Source organism: Gracilinanus agilis, chromosome 3, assembly GCF_016433145.1.
Source record: "Gracilinanus agilis isolate LMUSP501 chromosome 3, AgileGrace, whole genome shotgun sequence".
NCBI classification, from domain to species: Eukaryota; Metazoa; Chordata; class Mammalia; order Didelphimorphia; family Didelphidae; genus Gracilinanus; species Gracilinanus agilis.
In genome coordinates, this window is record NC_058132.1 from 344099719 (window position 1) to 344127481 (window position 27763).

General features: G+C 34.9%; 1 protein-coding gene across 3 annotated transcripts in view; it reads right to left on the reverse strand.

Moving 5' to 3' along the window:
• The window catches only part of STXBP5L (syntaxin binding protein 5L), a 437905-nt gene extending 410863 nt beyond the window's left edge, over positions 1 to 27042 (reverse strand). For all 3 annotated transcript variants that reach the window (XM_044670068.1, XM_044670069.1, XM_044670067.1), the window contains exon 1: positions 26854 to 27042. In XM_044670068.1, coding sequence (XP_044526003.1) covers positions 26854 to 27042 — 189 coding nt within the window. The remainder of the gene's footprint in view (positions 1 to 26853) is intronic.
• Between the last annotated feature and the right edge of the window lie 721 nt (positions 27043 to 27763).

Here is a 27763-nt window from a genome sequence, read left to right on the forward strand (position 1 = left end):
AGACAGGGAAAGGCATGACTAGACAATAGTTTATTAGAAGAAGATCTATATGTTTTAGTGGACCGCAAGCTAATATGAATCATCAAGGTGTGTCAGCAGTCAAAAAAAGCTCATTTTCTCAGCCTGCATTAAGAAAGGCACAATGTCTAGAACCAAAAAAGTTAGAATTTATTTCACTCTTGCTCTTTTGATCCTATAGGTGTGATGTCATAACAAGTTATAGGAATCACATTTTTAAAAGACATTTACAAGTGAAGTGTAACCAGGAGATTGTGACTAGGATAGTAAGAGGCTAGGAAGTATACCATGTCAAACTAGGAATATTCAGCCTCAAGAAGAAAAAATATAGGGGTGACATAATAGCCTCTAAATATTTGAAGAGTTCTACTTATCCCTAGAGATGGAAGCTTCAGATTTTAGGTTCTAATAATTAGAGCTCTCCAAAAGTGAGATGGGTTGTCTCAAGAAGAATTGGATTTCCTATCATTGAAACTCTTTGAATGAAGTTTGGAGGACCATTTCATTTAGATTTTGTAAAAAAGATTCCTATTCAGTTATAAATTGGACTAGATCCCCTTTCCTAATCCTAAAGTTGTGATCTCTCCCTTTTCTAAGTTCCCATAGCAATTTGATTTTTCTTTTCATGGCACTAATCATATTCTGCCTTCATTCCTCTCCTGACTTTCTAAACGTCAAAATCATGTCTCCTCTACTGCTAAAAGATCTAGGAACTTCCTTCAGCAACTGGGGCCTCCTCACCTTAAAAGCGCCTACCACCCCTGCAATTTCCTTGCCTTTAAACTGCCTGCCACACCTGTGGATGTTCACCCTAAAATAGCCCTCCATAGAGGCCCATCTTCTTTCTCTAATTGACAAGTTTCTACTGGAGCCTCCATTTTGGGGAAAAGATTTAGGTTAGCCTATGTCAATACCCTGCTGGCCCTTTTCCCTCACTTCTTGGACTTTAAACTATTCTACTTCTATTACTAGCTCTTCATGGAACTTCCCTCAGCATCTGAAGCCTCTTTGCTTACCTGGAATATCCTTCCATATGGCCCACCCTTCTGCTTCTCCCATTGGTAAGTTCCTCCTAGAGCCCCTATTTTACAGAAGGGCCCAAGCCAGCTTGCCAGGTCATTCCCTTTCCAAATCTGTTCCAAACTGCAGGTAAAAGGATAGGATATCATTATTCTCCTCCCTTCACCCTTACCTCAACTCTTTTCATTTCTTTTCAGTCTATGATTGTTCCCCACTAGAATCTAAACTCCTGGAGGGAAAGGACTATCTTTTTATTTGTATCTGTATCTCCAATACTCAGTAGTTGCCTGACATAAAGTAAGTGCTTAATAAATGTTTCTTTTCTTTTTTTTTTTTTTTGCCTTCTTTCCTAGTATTGTAGTTATCTGTGGATTTGTTTTGTTCCCTACTGCAAGGGATAGAAACCACTTTGAGGATAGAGATTGTATCTTATAGAGCTCTAATTTGAAAGGCTATGAGTTATACTAGAAATGCCAAATCTCATGAAAATCTCTGTGAAGCATATATATCATGTACAAATATGTTTTTTCCTTTATTTTATTTTTTGCAGGGTTAGGTGAGTTGGTGAGGTTAAAAATGGAGGAAATAACTCAAAGGCGAGAAATGCCAGAGAAACTCATAGCATCCTGTCTTTTCCTAATTTTAACTAAAGAAATAAAATTTAACTTCATAGAAGTAGTGGATGTAGAATTTGATTTTTGTTGTTTTCCTGTGGAAACATATTCATCCTCTATATTTTTAGAAGACTAACAATCACTGACCATTTTAGCCACTCTGGATTTTTGAAAAACAGGCTGAAATTAATTTAAACCTTAGCTAAATAAAACTTTAGTTAATCTATAGGAACTCTCAAGAGGGCTACCACCTCTACTTTTGCTTAATCAGGAACAGGCTATGCTTGTGGAACTCAAACTCACCTTAAACCTGTAAGGGAATGCCTTCAGCCTTCCTACTTCCACATAAAATAGGCAGTATAAAAGGGGGCAAAAAGGAAACACTTTCTGCGTCTTTATGTGTCACAGCATACAATCCCTTATTGAATTCATTGGTCTCTAGATTTTTTTTACTGAATATCCTGACAGTAAGAAATTTTGAGCCTACACCTAAATATATGTATATTTATATAGTCCTATATATTTACAACTGTATTGTAACATATATGTAAGTTTTATAATAGACATATGATTGTATATTACATGTACATGTATTATAACACATACCCAGAAAGCTAGGTGGCACAGTTGATGGAGTACCTAGCCTAGAATCAGAAAGACTCATCTTCCTGAGTTCAAATCTGGCCTCTGACACTTAAAACCCTGGAAAAGTCGCATAACCCTGTTTGCTTCAGTTTATCTGTAAAATGAACTTAAGAAGGAAATGAAAAACTATTCCAGTATTCCTGCCAAGAAATTCCAAATGAGATCACAGAGTTGGACATGACTGAAATAAACAAAATAACACATGTATGTAAATTTTATGGTATATAGTTCTATGTACATTGTATATATAGTAAATACTATATATATGTATCATACATGATGATGATATGTATATTATAATGTATATGTGTTTGTCACAGTGCAATATATACCATTAAACTTACATATATATTATAATGCATACATGTAAGTTTTATGATACACAAGGGTCTGCATATCATAAAACTTATATGCATTATAATATATGGTTGTAAAATATAGATTGTGTATATCACAACACACAAAAAGGACATTTTTAAAAGATAAAGTAGGCAGGGGAGAAGAAAAACATTTATACAGTGCCTTCTATGTGACAAGCACTGAGCTAAGTACTTTACAAATATTTCATTTGATCCACCCAACAACCTCATGGGGTAGATATTGTTATTATCCCCATTTTATAATAGGGGAAACTGAGGCAAACAGAAGTTAATGACTTGCCCAGGGTCACGTGAAATTGAACGCAAATCTCCCTAGCTTTAGGACCATTACTCTGTATCACTTAACTGCCTAAGGAGATAAAAATTAAATGGTCTTTGATCCTAGAGTCAATGTGGTCACTATAGTTCACTGAATAGGGAAGTTACATAGCTGGACCTGCAGTTAGGTATGAGAACTATGAAAAATAATTTTGGCAGATGTGAGAAGAATCATGAGTTTGGAGTGAAGGAATATTTAAGTCAGAAAGTCCAACTGACAGATTATCAGTGTAAACAAACCCTAATAAAAAAAAAGGAGTTGGGGCAAGAGCTGGGCCTTGAAGGTTGTATAGAATCTGTATAAAGTAGGAGGTGAGAGGGGGAAGTACAGTTAGCTTGGGAAATCAAGATGAATGATGTAGAGGCCAGCAAGAGGTTGGTGGGTGGCAGACACGAGATTGGTCTATAAGAATCAGAGATTTATGTTGTTATTGTCATGGAATTTAGTAGTAGAAAACAAGTCTGTAGTCAAGTAATAGAGGGCCTTGAAAGTAAGGAAGAGGATTGATGATGAGCTATTGTAGGTTCCTGATAAGGATGAAACCAGTTCAGTAGGATTAGCTTTGAGTTGTAGGTTGCTTTGAAGAGAAGGAGAAAGACAAAGCAGAAAGGTGAATTAGGATACAATTTCTAGGTAGAAGTAGGGGGCTTAAAGAGAAGTTTTGAAATAAACATGTAGTGTTACTCTAAGAGTAGAGAAGAAATAAATGAATGTTGAACAGCCTTGCAGCAAATTGAAGTTGTACAACATGAATTTGGACCAAGTCTTCCCCAACTCTACACCTTATAGCAGGGCACAATGGAGAAGAGAAACAATGGACCATAGAGATCACCTAGCGAAACTGAGGGCTTCCATAGCAAGTTCAGGAGGAAACAGAATTAACAGGATGGACAATGTTTAAAAAAAAGTTAATGCCACTGTTATCAGTCATCTCTTAAGATTATTACTAACAATTAAAAAAGAAAATTTAAATCTTAGAAAAAGAAGCCAATATGACTATGTTTACACATAAATCTTGCAATATAACTGAGGGAGGGCAGTAGCTTTGAAACAGAAAAGGGCATCATGGAAATGGGGATATATACAAGGTAACTTCCAAAAGTCACAGTTCAGAATTTGTTTCCTGTTTTCCCCTTTGCACCCTAGTTCTTTGAGTTCTAATTCTATACTTGTCTAGAAGGCCTATGCACCATTCCATGAGCCTCAAAAAACAGAAAGGAATCTTTAGCCTACCAGAGAAGAATCAGTGCCCATGCAGCCACATTTTGAAAGATTCTAATGCCAAGACTCTCACAGATATAAGTATACATTTCTACAGTTTCTTCCTCCACCCAACTGAGCTAAAAATAAAAGAGCACAATACTCTCAAACCAACCAAAATGAAGTGATGTGAAGCCATTATGGGTCTAGCAGCTAGCTAAAGGTGAGAGGTTTCAGAGAAGTGGAAACAGGATGTGAGCAGAGGAAGTGAATGGGGAAGGTAAAGGTGGCTTTTATGGTTCTGTGGGTTCAGAGCCACAACAAAGGTACAGGGCTTGTGTGTGAATCCTTACATTCTGGCTCCCCACAAGGTCCCTTACTCTTTAGTGAAAAAACCAAACCCTGTTAACTACTCCTTGGCTTCTTGTCTTTTGTTTGAGAAGTCTGCTATTGACACATCAGGCTCTATGGCCCACTTCTCAGTCATTTGGATGATTAGGTGATGAGGAGAGGGTATAGTGTCTTTTGTCAGAACAAGTCTGTCAATGTCTTTGGAATTGTTTCCTCATCCCTAAAATGTAGAGATGGAGTCTGCAATGTGTGGATGACAATCTTTAGTATCTCTTCAAGCTAAGATACTATGATTTTACTTCCTCTCTGAGGAGAATTGTCTGCAGTAGGTCCTAAGTTTGATAGGAGAGGCTGCATAATATAGCAAATTGAATTCTGGTTTTAGAATTAGGAAGAACTGGGTTCCAATCCTGCTGCTAACTAGCTGTGTATGTAACCTTAAGCAGATCACTTAATCTCTGTTGAGTTTCAGTTGGTCTCCTAAGTTCCTTCTAGCTTGAAATCTATTATTTGATGATTTCTCAGAGAAATTGCTATGCAAAAGTCAATTAATGAGGCTTTGCTTGGGATACAACCCAATGTCTAGACTATGTTCTTTTATTTATTTATTTACTTACTTATTTATTTATTTATCTGCTTACTTATTTATTTATTTATTTATTTGTTTGTTTGTTTGTTTGTTTATTTATTTATTTATTTTTAAAGAAATACTGTGGTAAATTTTTTTGTAATGTTAATAATGACTTCTACTTCTGTAAGTCTGGTTTTAATGGGAGGTAGGTAGTACAGTGGATAGAGACTAGAGTCAGGAAAACCTGAGTCCAAATTCGGTCTCAGACACATACTAACCATATAACTCTGAGCAAATCACTTAACCTTGTTTGCCTCCATTTCATCATCTATAAAATGGGCTGGAGAAGGAAATGGAAAACCATTCTAGGATATTTACCAAGAAAACCCCAAATGTGGTCACAAAGAGCCAGGTATGACTAAACAACAATAATTCAATAGTCTAGATGAGAAATAATGAGGGCCTATTTAGAGTAATAGCTGTGACTAAAAAATTAGGGACAGATGTAAGACAGTATATAGAAATGGTAAGATATAGCAACTAATTTGCTTTGTAGGGTAAAAGAAAATGAAGAATATAGAATACTACTAAGGTTTTTCATCTAAGTCAGTGGTTCCCAAACTTTTTTGGCCTACCACCCCCTTTCTAGAAAAAAATATTACTTAGCCCCCTGGAAATTAATTTTTTTTTAATTTTAATAGCAATTAATAGGAAAGATAAATGCACCTGTGGCCATCACCATCCCCCTGGATCGCTGCAGCACCCACCAGGGGTGGTAGTGCCCACTTTGGGAATCACTGATCTAAGTGATCAGAAGGATGGTAGTGCTTTCCACAGAAATAGGTAAGTTTGGAAGAATGGTGGATTTGATGAGATATGGTCACAACCTATCCATGCCTGCTTACCCTGAGCAATTCATTCTTTCTCACCTGGCCACTATTCTAGAGCCCAAAGTCCATTTTTCTAAGAGGTACTTGACACAAGGAGTGGATCTGGGAGAAAGGGTATCAGTAGGAGGTAGGGGAAGGGGAAATATTTGCCTTTGCAGTTGTTTATGTTCATTTGGTCATCGTGATAACTACCCTGAAGAACCAAACCATGGTGAGAAAGGGGAGAAGCTGAGAACTTGCCCAGTGATAAGAGAGGAGATTGAATATGTGGGTGTTGAATATGGATAAGCTGGGTAATGAGGACATATTGGAAATAAGCCCAGCAATTGGCTATCCCAGAGAAAGTGGGATATGATCCATCTTTTTAGATTGGTTGATCATATAATCTTGGAGGTCATATTATATCTATCCCCTTTACAAAACATTGGTCTAACTGACAAGATTTACAAAACTTTCTCTCACTTATTATATCTTAACACCCCCGTCAGTCCTGGCCTGCTGTTTACCATACCCCAGTGTGAATATCCTATGATCATCTTGCTAGGTCCTGTTCATGTTTTTATCCATATTCAAACCATGTATCTTGATTATACAATAATATATAATTGCATTATTTCAATAATATGATAAATAATTGCATTTTTCATATATCTTATACTACCCCTACTAGACTAGAAGCTTCATGAGGATAGGGGAACTATGTTCTATTCATCTTTGGATTTCCCCTATTGACCAGAACAGAAGATACTTAGGTGCTGAATTGAACTAATCCTAATAGCAATCACTGACAAGAATGTGTGAATTAAAATATATAGGACATGCCTATCGACCATTGCTGTGTCCCAATGTTCCAAATATATGTCATTGCCATGTCCTTTCCCAACCCATTTTAAGGAAACCCAGAGAAACTGAATGGCTTCTTCTTTTTTTTATTTAGAATATTTTTCCATGGTTACATGATTCTTGACTTCCTTCCCCCTTCCATCCCCCTCCTGGAGCTGACAAGCAGTTCCACTGGTCTATACATGTATCATTGTTCAAAACCTATTTCCATTTTATTCATATTTGCAATAGAGTGATCTTTTAACATCAAAGCCCTAATTATATCCATATCAAACTATGTGATTGATCATATGTTTTTCTTCTGCGTTTCTGCTCCCACAGTTCTTTCTCTGGATGTGGATAGCGTTCTTTCTCCTAAGTTCCTCTGGATTGTCCTGGGTCATTACATTGCTGCTAGTAGTGGAAAAGTCTGTTACATTCGATTGTGCCACAGTGTATCCATCTCTAGGTACAATATTCTCCTGGTTCTGCTCCTTTTACTCTGCATGATTTCTTGGAAGTCATTCCAGTTCACATAGAAATCCTACAGTTTATCATTTCTTTCAGCACAATAATATTCCATCATCAACAGATACCACAATTTGTTTAGCCATTCCTCAATCAATAGACACACCCCCTCACTTTCCAATTTTTTGCCACCACAAAGAGCATGGCTATAAATATTTTTGTACAAGTATTTTTCCTTATTATCTCTTTAGGGTTCAAACCCAACAGTGGTATGGCTGGGTCAAAGGATATGAATTCTTTTAAAGTCCTTTGTGCATACAAATTGCCCTCCAGAATGGTTGGACCAAGTCACAACTCTACCAGCAATGTATTAAGTGTCCCAATTTCAGCATGGCTTCTTTAATGAGTGTTATCTGACATTCTAAACTTACTCTTTTGTTTAACCATATGTATCAAGTTCTAAGGTTTTAACTAAGTCTGCATTAGTACTATTGAGTCTTTTTGAAGTGACAAATAACCGCATTACAATCAAATAGGTCTCCTAACATAGAGAAAGAAACACTGCAACTAGGAAATTATTAAATTCTAGCTAAAATATGTGAAAACAAACAATAGTAAAAGAATATAATAACCTTGTATTTCACAAAAGTATAGATCTGGGAGGTAAGAATTTACTATTTGGGAGCAGTTAAGTGACTCATGGATAGAAAGCCAAGCCCCAAGTGCCTAGCCCTTATTATTCTTCTGCTTTAGTACCAATTCTAATGTGTTTTTTAAGAAAGTAATTTGGCAGAAACGAGGTATAAACCAATATCTTATATAATTCAATAAGATAAGATCAAAATGGACAAATGACCTAGACATAAAGGGAGATATAAGTAAATTAGAAGAACAGGGAACATATTGTCTATCAGTTTTATGGATGGGAGAAGAATTTATGAATAAGCAAAAGAGAAAACATTGTGAAATGTAAAGTGGATAATTTTGATTACATTAAGCTAAAAAGTTTTGTACAAACTTTTTTTGTAGCTAAGATTAGAAGGAAAGAAGAAAATTAGGGGGCATTATAGACAGTTTCTTGGGTAGAGGCCTCATATCAAAAATATGTAAAGAAATTTGTCAAATTCATAAGAATAAAAGCCATTCCCTAATTGAAAAATGGTCAAAAGATATGAATAGAGAGTTTTTGGATTAAGAAATCAAAGTCACATGTAGGCATATGAAAAATGTTCTAAATAATTAGTTATTAGAGAAATGCAAATCAAAACAATTCTGAGATATCGTCCCACATCTATTGGATTGGCTAAAATGATAAAAGTGCAAAATGACAAATGATGGAGGAGATGAGGAAAAATACGGACACTAATATACTGTTGGTGAAACTGTGATCAAATCAAAATGTAATCATTTTGGAGAGCAATTTGGAATTATGCCTGGAGTTAAAAAATCATGTATACCTTTAAACAAGCAATACCACTGTTGAGTCTATTTCTCAAGGAGATCAGGGAAAAAGAAAAAAACAACTTTATGTTCTGAAATATTTATACCAGCTCTTTGTGGTGGTAAAGAACTGGAAATTGAGAGGATGTCCATCAGTCAGGGAATGGCTAAACAAGTTGTAGTATATGATAGTGGATGGAATACTACTAAGCTTGTAGAAATAGGTAAATTTTTTTTTAAATTTTGGAAAGACCTATATGAAATGATCAAGAGTGAAACAAAGGAAAAACATTATATAGAGCTATAAAATTAATATTTTAAGAACAACTTGTAGATGTCCATCTTCAGAGAAAGTACTGATAAACAGTAACATAAAAGACATAAATTTGTATATACATTTTTTTGTCAGGTGATGCCTTCTAGGAGTGGAAACGAGAGGTAAGAAACCTGGGAATTTTAATGTTACCTACAAACAGGTAAATAAAAATAAAATAAAACATGTGGAATTTAAACAAACATGCAAGATTTTAAAGATAGCAGAACCAGAGTGATATATGCAATGACAATATCAGAAGTAAAAATACCACGAAACAGCAACCGAATGAAGATTAAATGAATTACCATTAGTTATGGAGGACAAATGATGAAATGTACTGCCATTCTCATAGAAAGAAATGGTGGGCAGAAACAGGATGGAAAAGGGACTGCCAAAGCTATGGCAGCTTTTGAGTTAGAAGGACCTTACTGATCATCAATTCCAACACCCTCATTTTGCATATGAGGAAACAGGGGCTGAAAATGGTCAAGTGATTTGCTGAGGGTCACACTGCTATTAAATATCCAATGTAATACATGAATTCTGGTATTTTTGACTCTATTATTCACTTCATACCAGGGGCCTCAGTTTAAATCCTGCCTCAGACACCATGTAAGCTTGGGCAAGTCATTTACTGTGACTGGATTTCAGTTTTTTTATTTCTAAAATGAGGGGACTGGACTTAGATGGCTTCTCTAACTCTTTCAGCTCTAAATTTATGATTTATTATATATGCTGGCCCTGCTAGCCCTATATGAGACTATTTTATTTAACTGTTTTTCTTTGTTGGAAGAGAGTATTGCTGTTGGGGAAGGGCAGGGAATCAGGAAATTACAGTGGTATTTTTTAAAAGACATCAAAAAACTTTTTTCTTCAAATCTAGCCATGAGAAATGTTCATTAGTACAGTACACCATTGCGATCTGCTGTGTCATCTCCAGCAGTGGAGTAAACTAGCCAAGGAAATCTCCAGGTTAGCCATAAAAAACTGTAGCCACACCCTCATTGGACTGGAAAATGAAACCTAAAGGTCATCTGCAGTCTGACCAGACTTTCTGAAAGGCAAAAGATAATTCCTCTGGAGATATGCTTAACCCAGAAAGACAAGGAGCTCCATTCCTGGGAGGTCTAGAACCAATCAATGCAGGTGAAGAAGGCACAGAGAGATATTTCAGAAGTGAAGAGTCAGCAGTTATGCTCAGTATCCAATTCTACTGTTTCTAATTTCTTAGACTGTGTCCTGTTCATTTTATAGGCTATAGAGACACTGTTCCATTTTAACTAGTGGGGAGCATATTCAGGACTAATATTAAGGGACCTCTACAAAATATTATAGTTCTGTTTCCTATGTCTACAGGAGATATCAGTAAGAAAGTGGCTGACATCATGATTATCTCCCACAAAAGAGAACACAGAGACAATGTTATCTGATAAAAAGAACACTACTCCGGAATCAGAGCATCTCAGTTCAAATATTCTGGAGTTCATATTTCAAGAGGGAGAGAGTATTTAGACCTGGAAAGACCAAAAAAGGCTTTGCATAGGACATAGCATCTGAGTTCAGCAAGCCTTAAAGGATGTGAAGGACTCTTAGGAAGCAGAAGTGAAGAAGTAGTGACATTGCTAGCATAGGTTATAGCCTAAATGTCTGGATATTCTTGGTAATCGACAACATCCTTAGATGTTTCCTTGAGACTTCATAGTGACATACCAAGACAACATTTTATTCTTTAAATTGAAGCTACTAAAAATTTAAAATTTTCATAAAATTAGTTTGCTGTGGGTTACAAAGAGAATGATTTTTTCTTTCTTTCCTTTCATTAAAAAACAAAACACTTAACAATGAAGCTGTAGGAGAATTCTCAAACATGTACAATACTTCATTTTCCCTCCCTCTTTAGTACCTTTATAGATCAAAGTATATAAATGGATCTGATTTTGGAATGAAAAATTATACAATGTAATTTGACATTATTATATAACAATTTTTCCAAGTGTCTAATGAACTTTGGCGCATAGAGACAAGAACTGCACAAGATGAGCTGACATGAATGAGCTGACGTCTTCATCAATGGAGGAAACTCCAGAATCTATAAGATAACAGATCCATTTGAATGTGGAAGCATAATTTTCAGAATATCACTCTATCTATAGGGGTTCACTTCCCATCCAAGGCTCACTAATTATCTTCAGACCTGATGATGATATTGGAAAGGTTTAACCAAATGTCCAAAAGGAAACCTGGTTCCCTTCTTTAATCCTTGGAGAGTTTGCCTGCAATATATACTTCAGTCTTAGCCCAATCCAACCCCTTCTTTGAAAATTAATATTTTTAATCCAGTGCTTACCCTACCATACTGAGCCCCTTATTAGTCCAATTGCTGCCTTTTTGAGGAAACAAACTGCACACCTGCCAATCTGGCAACTTGAGGAAGCAAAACAAAGCTTTATGGCAGGACCTTTTCCTTCGTCACTGGAAGCTACAAGGTACCATCAGTACTTGGATTACAACATTTTAACTGTAATCCTGATGCTAGTTAGTAGTTCCTTTTATTCAACCCCTTATCTTCTTAGCATCAATTTTAAGACAGGGTAGACACCTGGGATTATGTAACTTGCCCAGAGTCACACAGCTAAGAAATATCTGAGACCAAATTTGAACCCAGCTCCCCCCTATTCCAAGCTTGGCATTCTATCCACTAAGCCACACAGCTGCCCTGCCAGATAGTTCTAAAAAGCCCTTTAATAACAAAACAGCATATTTAATACTACCTTTCTTCTTTACTAATATATTTGTTTCACCGTAATTTCCCCTCTCCAATTAGTTCCCATATTATTCCCCTTCTTATCTACCATACCTTTCCATCTTACTAAATTCAATCCACTCCTCCTTTACTCCTGACCACAGAATTTCCTGTCTTAAGGAAATTCATTTCTTTGGAAAGCAAACTCCTTTTATCTTTCTGCTTTTCTACAAATAATCCTTCTGCCTCCAAAACTCAACTGAAATTTGGCTGATCATACTAACAATAGCACTTTTTGTAACAACCCTTTCCAATAAGGGCAGCTTTCTTGTCCCATACTTTCCCTCTCTCCAAATCAATTGTTACTGTGTGGACCTAGAGGGAAGGATCCATATACATTTTTCTTCCCTAATACCAACTTTAGACCTTTATTATATCACCATTACTCAAGCCTTCCTGTTCTGAAGCCTACATTATTTATTTAAACTATCTTTTACTCATCCTCACTGCCATCACCATCCCATCTCTAAGATATTATTCATTCTTCAATCTACTGATCAATAAGCATTTATTAGGCTTATACAATGTGCTAAGCACCAACCTAGAAAATGGGACACAAAGGCAAAATTTAACTAGTCCCTGCCTTCAAAGAACTTACAGTCAAGCTAGGGGAGACAACATGTACATATTTAGGTATATAGAAAATAGATCCAAGATCCTTTTGGGGAGAAGGCACTAGCAACTAGAGAGAAACAATAACAGCTTTATATAAAAGTCGGCAATTCAGCTAATAGGAACAAAGTACTTTCCAGGCCCAAGAGACATAAAGATACAGAGATGGGAAATGAAATGTCATATATGAAGAAAAATATGAAGGCTAATTTGGCTGAATCATAGTGTGCATTAAGGGACATCGTATATTTTAAGCACTTAATAAATGCTTCATTCATTCATCTCACCATTATCCATTATGAAAACTCCAAGATTTCAAACTCTTAAATTCCTGTCTATGATCATAACTCCCCCTATCTATGGTTGTCCCCATAGTTTTGACCTGGTTCTCTTCAGTTTTTTTTTCTACATTCTCTCTTTTGGTGATCTTATGTGCTCCCAAGGATTCCATTATCATCTCTATATCAATGACTCCTATAATGTAATAAATAAAAATGCATGACATGGGGAAGAGAAACAAATAGAATCATTTTTCTACTGATGACTTATACTCAAGAAATATCATAAGGGATAGCATTAAGAACATGCATATATAAGAAAAGGTAAAATAGGCTGATCATGTAGTCCACAAAAGGGATAATGTTTAAAGGGTACATTGGTACCATTGAAGTATAAAATTGCCTAGAAAAGACACACTAACATATTGGGCAAATATTCCACTGAAGACCTATGGATGAACGTGGATTGAAATCACATAGGATAAGAAGGCATGGATAAGTTGCAGTCTGTACCAATGGAAGTAATACCCACATTAATAAAGTTATACATTCATTTAGGTATACTGAAGACTCTCAAATTGTTATCTCATTTAAGGTTAATCTCTTTCATGAACTTTAGCTTCACATGCCTGACAACCTCTGGACACAGCATTGCATATTTCCATTAGCAACTCAAATTCCAGTCCTATTTCACATGATTCCTCTTCATGGACTCATGTTCCAGCCAAATTAATCTACTAGTTTTTGTTCCCTTTTATTCAAATTCCATTTCTTTTGCCCCATAGGCTGACAGTTATGCCTGGAATGTGCCCCCTCTTTACCTCCACCTCTTCAAATCCTTTGTTGTCTTCCTGATTCCATTTAGTTGCCATCTCCTATATGAAACAGATCTTTTCTGATCCTTAATCCCCTCTCTCCTCTCCCTATAGTTGTTAGTGGTCTCTTCCATTCCAAACCACTATATATTTACTTTGTCTGGATATGTTCTATCTCATCAGCAAAATGTAAGCTTTAAGAGGACAGGGATTTTAGTTTGAGGAATCTGGGCTCTCCCTGCCTAGCATGACACTTTACATATCATAGCCATTTAACAAGTATTTGGTGTATTGAAGTGAAACGTTTTAAAGGACACTTGGTCTTCTCACCATGAAATACCCATGATGAGCATGAGAAAAATTACTTCCATTAAGGTAATCATAGATTCTGCATCAACATTATCACAGGAGATAACACCATAGAAAAACTTTATGAAGAACTTAGCAGGATCCTCTAAATCAAGTCAACATAAACAATGATTTGTATTTTTTTTCTGAATGTGGGTTCAGAGAAGGTCAATGAAAAATATGTTGGAAAATATAGTTTTGGATTAAGAAACTGATGAGACCAATGCCTCATACTGATCTACCATGAAAGCTTCAATAGCAGAGATGGCAAGCACCAGAAAACATGGCAAACAAAAAAAATTATGGTACATATTAATGGACAGGGAGGGATTAACTACTGAAGACTTGGCTGACACCACTGGGATCCCAGAAATATAAGGAATCCCAGATTTTGTGAGTCAGAGGCAATAGAAGAATAGAAAGCCTGCATTAAAAGGAATGTATATCTGTCACTGACCCCCAAGTTTCATAAACTCAGAGTAATATATAGTATGCTCTGAATGGGACCATTTTCCTTGTCAAAGCCAGGCTCTACTACTGCTATTGATCTCCTTCAGCAACTTCACCCCTTAGTTATTTCCTTTCTTCTCATCATTGGCTTTTTCCATATCATCTACAAACATGCTCAGATCTTCCTCATTCTTGGAAGTTCATCTGACCCTACCATATATCCTCTCAAGTTATCTTTGCTCCTTTCCCTTTCATAGCCAAATTCCTTAAAAAAGTTGTTTACTCTCATTGACTCTCATTGACTATACTTCTCTCCACACTTCTCAATCGCTAGAAATCTAGATTCTGGCCCCACCACTCAAATGAAACCATCCAATCTCTCTTCTGAATTCCAGTATGAATTGCCAGCTAACTATTATACTTCTCCATCAGAATGTTCCATTAGTATTTCAAACTCAAAATTTCTAAAATGGAAATTATATTTTCCTCAAGACCCATTTCTCTTCCAAACTTTTTTGGAACACATACACATAACTACCACACTCACCACCTTTTATCTGGACTATTGTAATAGCTTCTTAATTAGACTTCCTCTTCCCAGCTCTCCCCTCTCTAATCCATTCTCCCTACAGATGTTAAATTAATAACCCTAAGACACAAGTCATGTCACTATACTGGTTGAAATTTTTCTATAGTTTCCTATTACTTCTACCCCAAAATATAAACTTTTCAGCCTGACATTTAAAGACCTCCATATTCTTGTTCCCACCTACCTTTCCAGATACTTCCAATTACTCCCCTTCACATCCTTTATGATCCAGCTAAACTGACCTAACTAGCTGGCCCAAACTTAACATATCATTTTCCGAACCAGTGTCTTTGCTCAGGCTCTATCCTATGCCTAGAAAGTACTGTGTCTTCATATTTACCTCTAAAGTTCTTTTCTTCCAGGTTTAAGTGTCATTTGCTACTTGATGTCTTTCTTGAGTGCCTCAGTTCTTTGTGCTCTATCCCTCCTGAAATTACTGTGTACAAACCTATCTGTCTACATATCATAATCTTTGAATATAACATAAGATCAGTGGTGACTAAGAATATTATTATTTTTGTCTTTTTATTCCTAGTGGCTTACACAAGGTAGGAGTTTAACAGAATTTGTTGAACTGAATGCCAACTAGTCAGAAGAAACATAAAATTAACAAATTTGAAAGATAAAGATGACAATAAAGCACTGTACACAAATAAAGCCTGCTCCAAGATAACCTATGCAAAAAAGCTATAGAAATGGAAAATGGATCAAGGAAGATACATAGATTTGAATATAATAAGGATGCCAAAAGAACCCCAAAACTATCTTAGCCTTCAAAGGTTTTAGCTCCTTGTTAAGCAACTAGACAGGGTAGCCAAGAGTAAGACCATTTATAATATAAACTCATTTGAAAAGTGTTATGGAAAAGGATGGCAAAAGATCATGAATGGTACTATCTCACAAAACAGTGAAGTCCAATTGAAGGAGAAAAAAATTTATATAGAAACATTGGTCTAAACTAAATCATCCCACAAACGTTTATAAATGAAACAGAGGAAAACTAAAAGTAGAAGAAAAATAGAACAGATCTGCTAGTGTTTCTATTGTGATTCCTCGTCATCATTGATTACAGTGAAAGTACTACATTTGAAAACTATGGCATTTACAGAGATTAAATTTTTTTAAAAAGCAGTTTCTTTAGAATAAGCATATCCAAATAAATTCATACTATAGATAACAACTTCAAAAGACTTGAAGGATTGATTTTCAAGGTCTCTGGAAAAGAGAAAAGATGAAGAATAACTGGAGAAAAATAATAGGTGGTATTTTTAATTTTTTTGTAAAAAAGTGATCAAGAGTACATCAGTAACTACTGATCCATATACCTACTTTTTCATTTATCTATAAATCTTTAAGAAATACACATGTATCAAGGGTCTCCTCAATAGAAACTTAAAAAAGGAATAGGTAAGTTTATTTTACAAATTATTTTTTAAACTCAGGCTACAAATTCAGTCATAAAATTGAGGAATAGAGAATATAAGGCATTTCTTGACATTAAGAAAGGATTTGCTTAGGTAGAACAAATTACTGTGTTAAAGGTTCTCCTTCAATGAAATGTTTGACACATTGAAACACACATACCAATGTTGAGATGATATGTTTCCTGAGAGAAGCCACAACAATAACTTTGTTCGATGAGCTTCTGATTATGAATCATGAGTAAGCTATAAAACTGTGTTCACCACAGTTCATGGAACAATTTATGTAGAGTCCAAACATAAGAAGGATTTTCTTATAAATGATATCCTCTAAGGATTCCTATTTATGAAAGACACTGTGCTGATCATATCATGGCCCAACCAGGAGCTAAACCTAATACAATACATTTATTTTACACACAACAAGCACTTGCTTGTGAAACTGACAACCATGCTGACAATATTTACCAAAAATGAAATGAACCAGTCAGAATGCTGAGTGTCTTCTGAAAAGGAAGAACTCTGGTTTGAAATTTTAGTTTGGAAACTAGGTAAGCAAAATAACAAATAAATTAATCAATTCCCTTTTGTCCTTTTCTGTAACTAATGTTTATCTTGCCAACAATGTTACTGTTCACCGGTGTAAGATAGGGAATTGAAAAGGAAGTGGAGGGACAGTATTAATAATGGTAGAGAAAATTATTTAAATTCACTTTTACCCATTTAATTCCTCCTAAAGACTTCTACTCAATTCTTGACCTCCTCTGCTATTTGAGTTTGTTATCATAAAGATGCAGTAGTTGCTATAATGGTGAGGCAAGTAGTAGAGAGATCATAAATCACCTTGTATTATCTGCATTAATGTTTCATTTCACTACTGAGAATAATCAAAGTTGGCCACGTGTTAAATGTGGAGGCATATTTTCAATTTGATTGACTAGAAATAATAAATCAAGTCTGAAACATCCCTCATAAAAATATTTTACATGCACAAATATATACGGTATGAATTCATATCTAGGGACCTTGAATTTTCCTTAGTTCTACATTTTACTTTATCAATACATACATGTTTTAAGTGTATTTGGTTTCAGCAAATGGTCATTTTTTTAAAAAAAACAAACCTATCATAATGGTTCAAATAATCAATCAGATCACCTAAAAGTCAGTCTGATTACTTCATTTAAGACAATCAAAATGGTCAAACCTTGACTGCTTTGGGATCATATTCAAATGACTAAATTGTATAGACCAATCAACAATCTGATCAATCAACTGGCAGCCTACCTATAAGCAATCTGTTTCATTAAATAGACCTGGTTGTAGTTAAACTTCACTGAACAACGTAGAAAAATATAAGGATCATTAAATGAAACTCATGCTAAAATCCTCTATTTTGTAGCCACCGTTCTTCACCAACTAAACCCAAATACCATATCTCTGTGCGTAGCTGCCATTAGAATAAATTCTTAATTTTCTTTACAACTCAAGCTAGTCTTCTAGTCAAAATATACAATTATTTAAACAACCACAAAGAATTCTAAGTTGTTTTCATTCATTCATGTAATATTTACTGGGATATTCATAAATATTTATTGAATTTCTATATGTCAATCATTGTTGAAGATATGCCTGCAAGTACAAGACCTGAATAGGAAACCAAGTAATTTCCTACCTCCATAAGAATACTCATGGATATCATGAAGCAACATATATAAACTACAAATTAAGAGGTAATTTTTCTTCTAGACTTAATTGTGATCATATTTGAAAATTTCTCTTAAGAAAAATAATTAGCATAATTTTATACTAAAGAACATTTATATAGCACTTTACAACTTTATAAGTATGCAAGGGCAAATGGCTAAAAAAAAAATGGAAGACTACATGTTTTATTCAGTCCTCACAAACTTTAAAACCTTTCCAAAATAAGACAAGCTCACTCATAACTCCAATGCTCAATCTACACAATCAAACCATTCAATTTTATTCTTTCTCCACCTATCATAGGGCCTCAGAAAACCAAAGATCATAAACTTGATCTGAGACAGCATTGTGAAAGAACTCTGTGCTGTAAAAGATCAGCCAGAGAACTTGAGGAAAACAGGAAACTGATGCAGGATGCTACTTAGTGTGGCTATACTAAGCCTGAGAAAAAGAACTTAGCATCCAGCAGGAGACAGGTCTGTTCTTCCAGAAGTCACCTAGGGAAAAGACTAAGGTTGGTTAAATGTGAATTACCCAGTAGGTAAGAATCAGATTGCCTTGAAGTCTAGCCTGAGGAAAACTGTCACCAAAGGGTAAGAAGTCAGAAAGTGAGCAACAGAGGAACAGAAGAAAAATGACTAAAATTACCTAAGATCTCAGGAGGAGGAAAACTCAATTAAAAGCCTTGATCACAAGCATATAAGCCAACAGGGAAGATATTAATAGCAGAAGAGATTATAACCTCCAGATCAGCTAAAAGTCCAATAATCCATTAATAAATATTCTAAAACAAAGAAAAAAGAAATGACTTAAAGAAGAAACAGGAATTGTGAAAGCAGAATGTATGGTCTTCAGAGCAAAAGTAATTGGCTGAGGGGGCAGCTGGGTAGCTCAGTGGATTGAGAGCCAGGCCTAGAGATGGGAGGTCCTAGGTTCAAATCTGGCCTCAGACACTTCCCAGCTGTGTGACCCTGGGCAAGTCACTTGACCCCCATTGCCTACCCTTACCACTCTTCTGCCTTGGAGCCCATACACAGTATTGACTCCAAGACGGAAGGTAAGGGTTTAAAAAAAAAAGTAATTGGCTGAACAGAAAAATTTAAATCCACAATGCCAAGTCTTTTCAAAGAAAGAAACAAGAGGATAACTGATCAGGAATAGAAATACATAGAAATGAAAGACAACATGGAAGAAGAGAAGCAGAAAACAATAATATTAAAAGAAAAGATGATCTCCAGACAAGCAATATCAATCTCAAAGACAGAGTGCATAAAGACAACTTAAGCATTGTAGGTATCCCAAAGTAATAAAACAAATCAAAAACACAATAGAAGAAATAATACAAGAAACTGCTCCAAACTAATGAACACAAAATACAAGTGTCAGTTAAAGGATGCTACAGATTGCCTTCAAGGGGAGGGAAAAGGAATAAGCATTTATACAATGCCAATTATGTTATAGGCATCATGCTAAGTACTTCAGAAATATCTCATTTGATCTTCACAACTCTATAATTGTAGATGCTATTTTTATCTTCATTTTATAGTTGATGAAACTGAGGCAAACATAGAACAGGATTTTTTTCCCCCTCTGGAAGACAGTTAGGTGGTCCAATGGTACAGTGGAAAGAGTACTGAGCTTGGAATCAGGAAGACTCCAAATCCAGGCTTAAACACTTTAGCTGTGAGCCCCTGGAAATTGGGCAGGGGGCTCTGATAAAGTAAAGTAATATGGAAACTATTTAGATGAGAGAATCTGAAACAGATAACCTTAGAAGTTTTAATGAAGAATATAAAGACTAAAGAAAGAACAAGTAAATTTAAGGTAAATAAATCAAAAAATAAAAGTCTAGAAAAGACAAAAAGAACAGATAATGAAGAGAATGAAGGGAAGAAATCCTTTTTTTAAAAGCATACATTATTTCCATTTAAAATCTTCACAAACGCAACATTCTTAGAAATGAACTACTCCTTTGAAACTAATGAATTTATTTCCAAACTGTCATGATATTTAAAAGGAAAAAAAATGTTATATAGTATGAGAAATATTATTGTACAATGGATAAGAGAACCAGCCTCAGAGCCAAAAAACTTAGGATCAAGGCTGGTCTCTAACATATATTGGCTATTTAACCTCTCAATACTCTAGGCAACTCTGATACCAGAAGACAACAACATGCATTAATAGAAGGAGTTTCCTCATCTGGGAGTTCCCTATTGTAATGAAATCAAAGGTTTAGTCTTCATCTTCTATATAATTTAATAAACATACCGTGGCTTTTTTGGACCCCATCAAAAATTCACATTTTCTCTTCTTTCGTTAAAAAAATGCCCCGTAATTCCTGACTGTTCTAAATACTTTTCATCTTACAAGAACACAGTAGAGACTTTAAAATTGACAGAAAAAATGAACATGTAGACTAGAGAAGATACCATGTCTTTGAACCGGATTTTCATATTATTTGTCATATTTCTATGATATAATCCATTAAAAGCACAAAAAAGGTTTACTAAAAGCATATTAAAAGTTGTCTTTCTTAAAAGTACTATAAAATCAATTAACTAAAACATTAAATACTTCCACTTAACATAAGCAAGTCATTTAACATCTCTGGGCTCAATTTCCTAATCTATAAAATAAGGGACCTGATTTAGAATGATCTCAAAGGACCCTAACAGCTCTGAATCTCTGATTCTATTTCTGTATAGCCCAGAATCATTTTACATGTCTTAAATAATCTAATGTTTTTGTGTTTTTTAAAACACAAACTGATATGTTTATGCAATAAAAACAAATAATTGTTTTCTTCTAAAATCTTTACAAATAAATCTCTATGTCACTTGCAATTTTGCTGATAATAACAGCAACAAAAAAAATAATGTTTGCTTTGATTCTACTGAGTTGGCTAGGAATAATTTACATCTAAATTATGATTTGAAAAAAACATTTTAAAGTTAATCAATATGTATTATATCTTTTGAAAGATAAACTTGTAAAAAGTATCTGGCTATCTATGTGTCAAATCCCAATAAATTACTCAGTTACATTAAAAATCTACAAATAAACCTCAATGAGTTAATTGACTGAAATTTAAAAGCATTTTATGTTCTTTGGTTTTCTGTAAATTCTTTAAAGATGGTTCCTATTTTTGGTTTCCCAAAATGTACCAGCTGATTTAGCAGAAAGCAGTACAAATGTACATTAGCTCCACCTGTGTAATTAGACATAAATTCAGCACTTTATTTAAAATATGATGGAAACAGTGCATTACATACATTTTAAGTTTAGTTTCTTGAATATTAAACAATTAAGAAGATATAGTTTCCACCATCAAAGTCTTTTTTGCAAATAGCTACTCAATTTTGGCTTTTCAGAGTCATTTTCTTTTTCTCTGGAAAAAATCCCAAGTATTTCTTTTAAAGCTCACAGCAGTGCTGCTATTTGAAACCTTTAAAGAACAGTCCTTAAGTTATTACTGTTTTGCTAATATCTGGGTGATTTTACAATACTATAATCAGTGCTCTCAGCCCATATTTAAGTAAAATTTCTGATCTAATTCAACAATTTTAGACACTCACATCTTCGAAATGAGACAAGAGGTTTTTAGATATGAAACCACAGGATCAAAAAATGAAAACTTAGCTTTACCACTAATGAAAATAGTTATATTCAGACAGAATTTGAAATTGTATTAGGTTTAAATCAGCTTCATTTTTGAGGGTAGTAATAATGACAGATAATGTCATATAAATTAAGACTCTAAGAAAAGAAGAAATTCTGTACTGTAACAGAACAACTGCACACACAGCCAAGAATCTTGTGGCACCCAATGGCCTTTTGCAATTGAATATGATTGTTGTCCATTGTCAACCACAGAAGTCTAACAATGTCAATTAGTCAAAAAATACATATTATGAATCAGGCACTTTACTAAATACTGGAGACAGTATTTATCAAAGGGAGACAAAATACAATCCCTGTTTATCAGACAATCACAATTTAAAACTTCCCTAGATTTCCTTAATAACTCAAAATGTAATAATCATTTATGAATATATCTAAGATCAAAGAATATAGAGATGGAAATTAACTTAAAGATCATCTAGTCCAACTCTTATTTTACAGAGGAAGAAACTAAGATCAAAAAAAAAAAAAGAAAGAAAGAAAAGAAAAGCTAAATGGTTTATTTGAGCCTATACAAATGGTAAGGAGCAGTATTTAGATCAAGCCTTGGTTTTCTGATTAAATGCAATGTTCCTACCTCCATTTAATCCCTTTGAATTTATTTTTTTAGCCCAGACTACTCTTAAAATAATGAAGTCCATAAAGTTTTCTACCCACTATTTAAAGTGATATTGATCCTACATGTAATTAAATTCCCCTCTCATCCCAGGCCATTCCAGACTGACATATTCTCTACTTTAAAGCTTTTTCATATGGAATCCTATTTACTTGATCATTTTAGCTGTCCTTTTCTTGACAACCTCAATCAAAAACATCTTTCTTAAAGTGTACTGATTAGAACTGCATGCACTCCTCCAGCTTTCCAGCTACAAATACAACATGGTTTTATATAAGCCTTGTTAAGAACTGACTGACCTTCTTGATTTAAGAACATGGTCTACCAATACTATTCTGACATGCTACCACCAAAAAGAATCAATGTTTGACCAGTGCTCTTACAGTTAATTGAACAAAGAGACAAGGAAATTCAACAGCCAATAAATATCCTATACGATCTGGTGGATAGCCCTGATAATTCCTAACCTTAGCTCCAAGATGGTAGCTCATGCATAGGTTTGAAAAGTAATTTATTTTCTCTAGAAGAATAAAGCCTTTGGTAAGGGCAGCTTCTCTCTTGACAAGAAGGGAATAATTATTTTTGCTTTGTTTCCAATGCCCTTCATAAAAACACCTCACATTTTGCCAACCATTTTGATCATCAGTGCACATGGGCCAATGGAGAACAGACTATATACTAAACAGGACTCTATCCATAAAAATCCCACATTTTACCAATTGTGTAGCAATTCAGTTTTTAAAAATGGAAAAAAAAAACTTTTTCTACAGAATGTTACCAAAAAATATTTTGAAAGAGCAAATAAGTTATGATTACTGCTTTTCTTTTATCTACTCATTTAACTCTACTCAAAGAAGTCTAATAAATAAGGTATTTAACTTTATGGAATCTCTCCTTGATTCTATAAGCTTACCGGTACAGGGATCAGACATGCCAGTCTATTGTACTTTGCTAGATCTCTATGGAGCCTTTGTTATAGATGGGAATCATGCTGGCTTCATACCAGTCCTCTGGCATAAAGACTGTTTGTAACAACAGTTTATGCATTTTGGCTAACAGTTCTACAATTTCACCCCATCAGTTTATTCAAAACTTTTGGGAGGATGCCATCAGATTCTGGTGATTTATGTCCAGTTTGTCAATTATATCTAGAACATCCTGTATTCTTACCACTATTGATTGCATATCTCTAAACTTTTTTTCCCAAAAAAATAATCTTCCTAACATCCTAGCCCTAAAATAGGAATTAATTTAGTCTTTCTGCAATTTCCCTTTTTAATTCTCCACAGAACTATTACATACCCCAATCATCAAGTGGTATCAAGCACTAGCTTCTTCCTTTTCCATGTTATTAAAGTAATTTCATGTTATTACTTTTGTGTTCCCTTTCTACTAACTTTCTGCTAACATTCATTTGGCCTTATTAATCTGCGTTTTGTTCCCAAACATACATATATTCTGTGGTCTTCCTTGTCTTTGTCTTAAATCTGACAGTTTTTACATAGTATTTAATTAAGCCTTAAGGCTTTAGAGTGGTCTTATACCCTTAAAATTATTTCTAATTTTACTAAGTAATGTTGATTTTAAATTCTAATTTTCCATTTCTATGGAAACTACAGAAAGAGAACTGAACACTTAAGTTTTATTCCCTTCCCAGTCGATAGGCATATGACCTTGGGTAAATCACCTTCTGAGCTTTCAGTTTTCTTGTAGTAAGTGGGAATAATAATAGCTGCCCTACCTACCTAACAGGGTTGTTATGAGGATTTAATGAGATATTATAGGTAAGAGCACTTTGAAAATGACAAAGCACTATACAAATGTAAAGTATTACTATTAAAAGTGAATAACTGCATGATGGATTTCTTTGGTTTGCCATCTCCATCACAATGCTGAATTTAATTGTGTTGTGATCACTATCATATTGTGGTTCATCAAAAGCCCTTCTTCTTCTAATTTCTTTTAATTCCTTAGGTATAAATCTAATATTTTCCCCCTTCTTGTGATCCCTAGTTATCAGTGGTAAGGAGAGGTCATTTGTTTTATGAGAAAAACCTATTATCTCCTCTATCAAGTACTTCTACCCATATAAGGCAAGATAACTAAAGAATTAGGATAAATAAAATCTGTCTTATTAATAATTGGCCTCATTTTAAAGCCTCCCTAATCTCATCAAATCATAGAACATTGGTGGTAGAAGGGACTTTAGAGTAGTATGATAAAAAAGAGCCCTGGACTTGGAGATAAACCTAGGTTCAAAACCCAGTTCTGACAGTTAATAGCTATGTAACTATAGCTAGGTCCCTTAAATTCTTTGAACCTCAGTTTTTTCTTACATAAATTGGATATAACTGTGCCTATGCTAGAACCAAGTCTTTTGGAATCATTGCAGTGCCATGTAAATGTTAGATTATTATCTATCCCTATTTTACAGAGAAGAAAACTGAGCCCTAGAGAACTTAAATGACAGTGATTTAGTAACAGAATAGGTAGGAGAATAGAACCTAGACCATCTGTCTCAAAAAAAAGTTGTTTCTGCTATTCTATTTGCTATTCCCATTTTTTTAGTCACATTATCTTGACTATTATACCTCTAGCTTACATTTTTATCATTTAAGAAGGGAAGTTCTTGATCCAGAGGTTCTTTAGTACTTTCTTTTTCCAGTAACACTTTTGGCATCATCTTATGTGATGCTTACATCTCCATGAATTATCATACTGAAACTAGAATTTTTTTAATGTGACAGTATTATACACTACTAGCTATCTTCTTTCCATCAAACTGAGATATCAATTATATAAATTGCTGTCAAATATTTTTGCTCATTATTTGAAACTATCACTAAAGTAAAAGAATTAAGTTTTAGTCTTCCTTTTTGGCAACTTTCCATAGCTGTTAGAAGTTCAAACAGATGTGCATATTACTTTGTCATCCCTATCTTGCCTTCTTTACTCACCACCTTTCCCTGAATTTTTATTTGAAGTCTTCTCTATCTTTTAAATACTAGCAGCCTGAATAACTCATCCTTCCTATACAAAACAGTTCGAATTATTGTAAATGTTCCATGGTTTTTGATGAAACTTAACCCTACTTCTTCCATTCAAACTTTGGAAGCCTCTGTGGAGAACTAGTTGTATTTCAGAAAACAGAAATAATGAGCATCTGTCAAAAGCTAAGAAATACAAATCTGGCCTCCCAACTCCTTCCTGATACATTCCTAGATGTAGCTGGAAACAACTACCATTTAGCTCCTTCCCTGTTGTGATAGCCTGTCCATACTTTTATATTAAGTAGAAGAGCATTACAATATACATATTTATAGGGATAAGAAGAAAATAAACCAAAGTGTTTAATTTTACTTAATTCTGTAGGTATTTGCTATTATAAATTAAGTTAAATTTTGATATCTTAATAACTAGACATTTAATTACATTGTTAGATTATTTTAGGGAATTAGAGAGAGTAGGACAGTTCCTCAAGCTCATAACATCATTCATTTACTATGAATAATTTTGAAAATCTCATGTGCAGCATTAACATTTAATAGCTTCTATTATAGAAGATGGTCTTTTTTTTTTCTCAAAAATACCATAAAAATGAAATTCCTTTACTGGTATTGCATGTGTTTATTTTAACTTATTTCTTATTATGGGTGTTTTAAATGACATCATTTAAATTATAGTTATTTATATGTATCTGTCTTAGGTAAAAAAAAAATCACTCATGAGTTATCCTTATTCCAAAGATAACTACAAAGTATATTATAAATTTGAGAAATGATATCAGTAACATTTGTTTCAATTTCTTTTTACATTCCCTCCCCTCAATCATTTTTGCTACTTACAAAAAGCTCCCTCTAAGTTTAACTCTAAAATGTTATCTAAACTGTCTCCCTGCCAATGCAGAACATTTTGGCTATATAATCCTTATAAATACTAAGCTCATGGCATATACTCATTTATTTTAGAAGGCAAAGGATTCATTTAAGAAGAAATTAAAAATTAAAAATAACTGATAGAATCTTTAAGTGTATCAATCCTGATAATATGAAATCAATGCTAGTAGCATTTCAATAGATGTAATCACCTACTTAGGATGTTCAATCAAAATAACAAGCAAGTTCAAAAGCTTCCATAAATGAGACTACATGACTAGGACTATTTTTACTTCATTTTACTCCTTTCTTTAAATATTCCCTGCTGCCTTTTTTACTTTTTTTAACTGTCCAATGTCTTTCCCTAGGTTATCTTTAAAATGTCATTCCCGTTTGCTTATTCACAAACTACCACTGTTAACTGATATTGATATCCTCAAATATCCTCATTAATTCACTGTGCCGCTCTGCACCAGACTCCTTCATGCTGGCATCTCAACGGTTCCTAATCCCTAATGAATATTTCTGGTTTGTTTACAATCTGAACAAGGAAAAAACAAAAAACAAAAAACAGACGTGACACCCCACCGCAAAACCTTACCTTACAAATTTGGAAGTAGTCCGAAGTTAGGGTTTCCTGTATCTCTTCTCTGAGAACCCCTGCAGTCCCTCCACTCTGGATAGAACCACCTCCGGTCCCACTGCCACTGTTACCACTACTGCTGCTGCCACTGCCAGGGGATGAGGCAGTTAAACCATCCAAAACTTTGCGGAAATTAAACTTCTTCATTTTAAGATACTGCTTGTCAAAGATTTGAGGGCGGGGAAGGGGGATAAAGTGAAAATACACTTAATTACATGTGGCTAAAAAGTCTCTTCCTTTTCCCTAAGCAAGGCAGCAGTTCGGTCCCCCCCACCCCACACCACCCCCCGCCTTTTTTTTCTCAGCATAAGACATAACTGGCTGAAAAATACAAAGCTTTCATTTTGTCCAATTTCGATCTTGAAAATGGCCTCAAAAAACAAAAGCAAAGTAAAACTCCTGGAGCAGCAGTAGCAAACCCTTTCACATCTGACCACCCCAATGCTTTACCCGGAGCAGTAGCTACGCTTTTAACAGAGCCAAGGTAAAAATAAAAGGCAGTGTCATCATCGTCATTAGCATTATATCATCGGGATTATACAATCAAATCAGAGTCCAACAGAGCAGGGAAGTCCTTGCTGCCTCTCTAGAAAAGACTCGAGGTTGCTTTTTTAAAGCTCCGGGGTAGATTGTTTTATTTGCAAAGAAAAAGCTTGGGGGGGGGGGGAGATAGAGAGGAAGGGGGGTGCATTGTATCCACGCCCCCAGCCCAGTCTACCACCCCTATATCTCCTTACTTAACCCCTCCAAGAGAAAGAACCCCAAACTGCAACCCCCCCACCCCCAGCAGCAGCAGCAGCTAGTCCCCCTCTCCCTCCCCAGCCGCGCCGCCTCCCCCGCCTCAGCTCCCGCAGCCACTGGCCGGTCG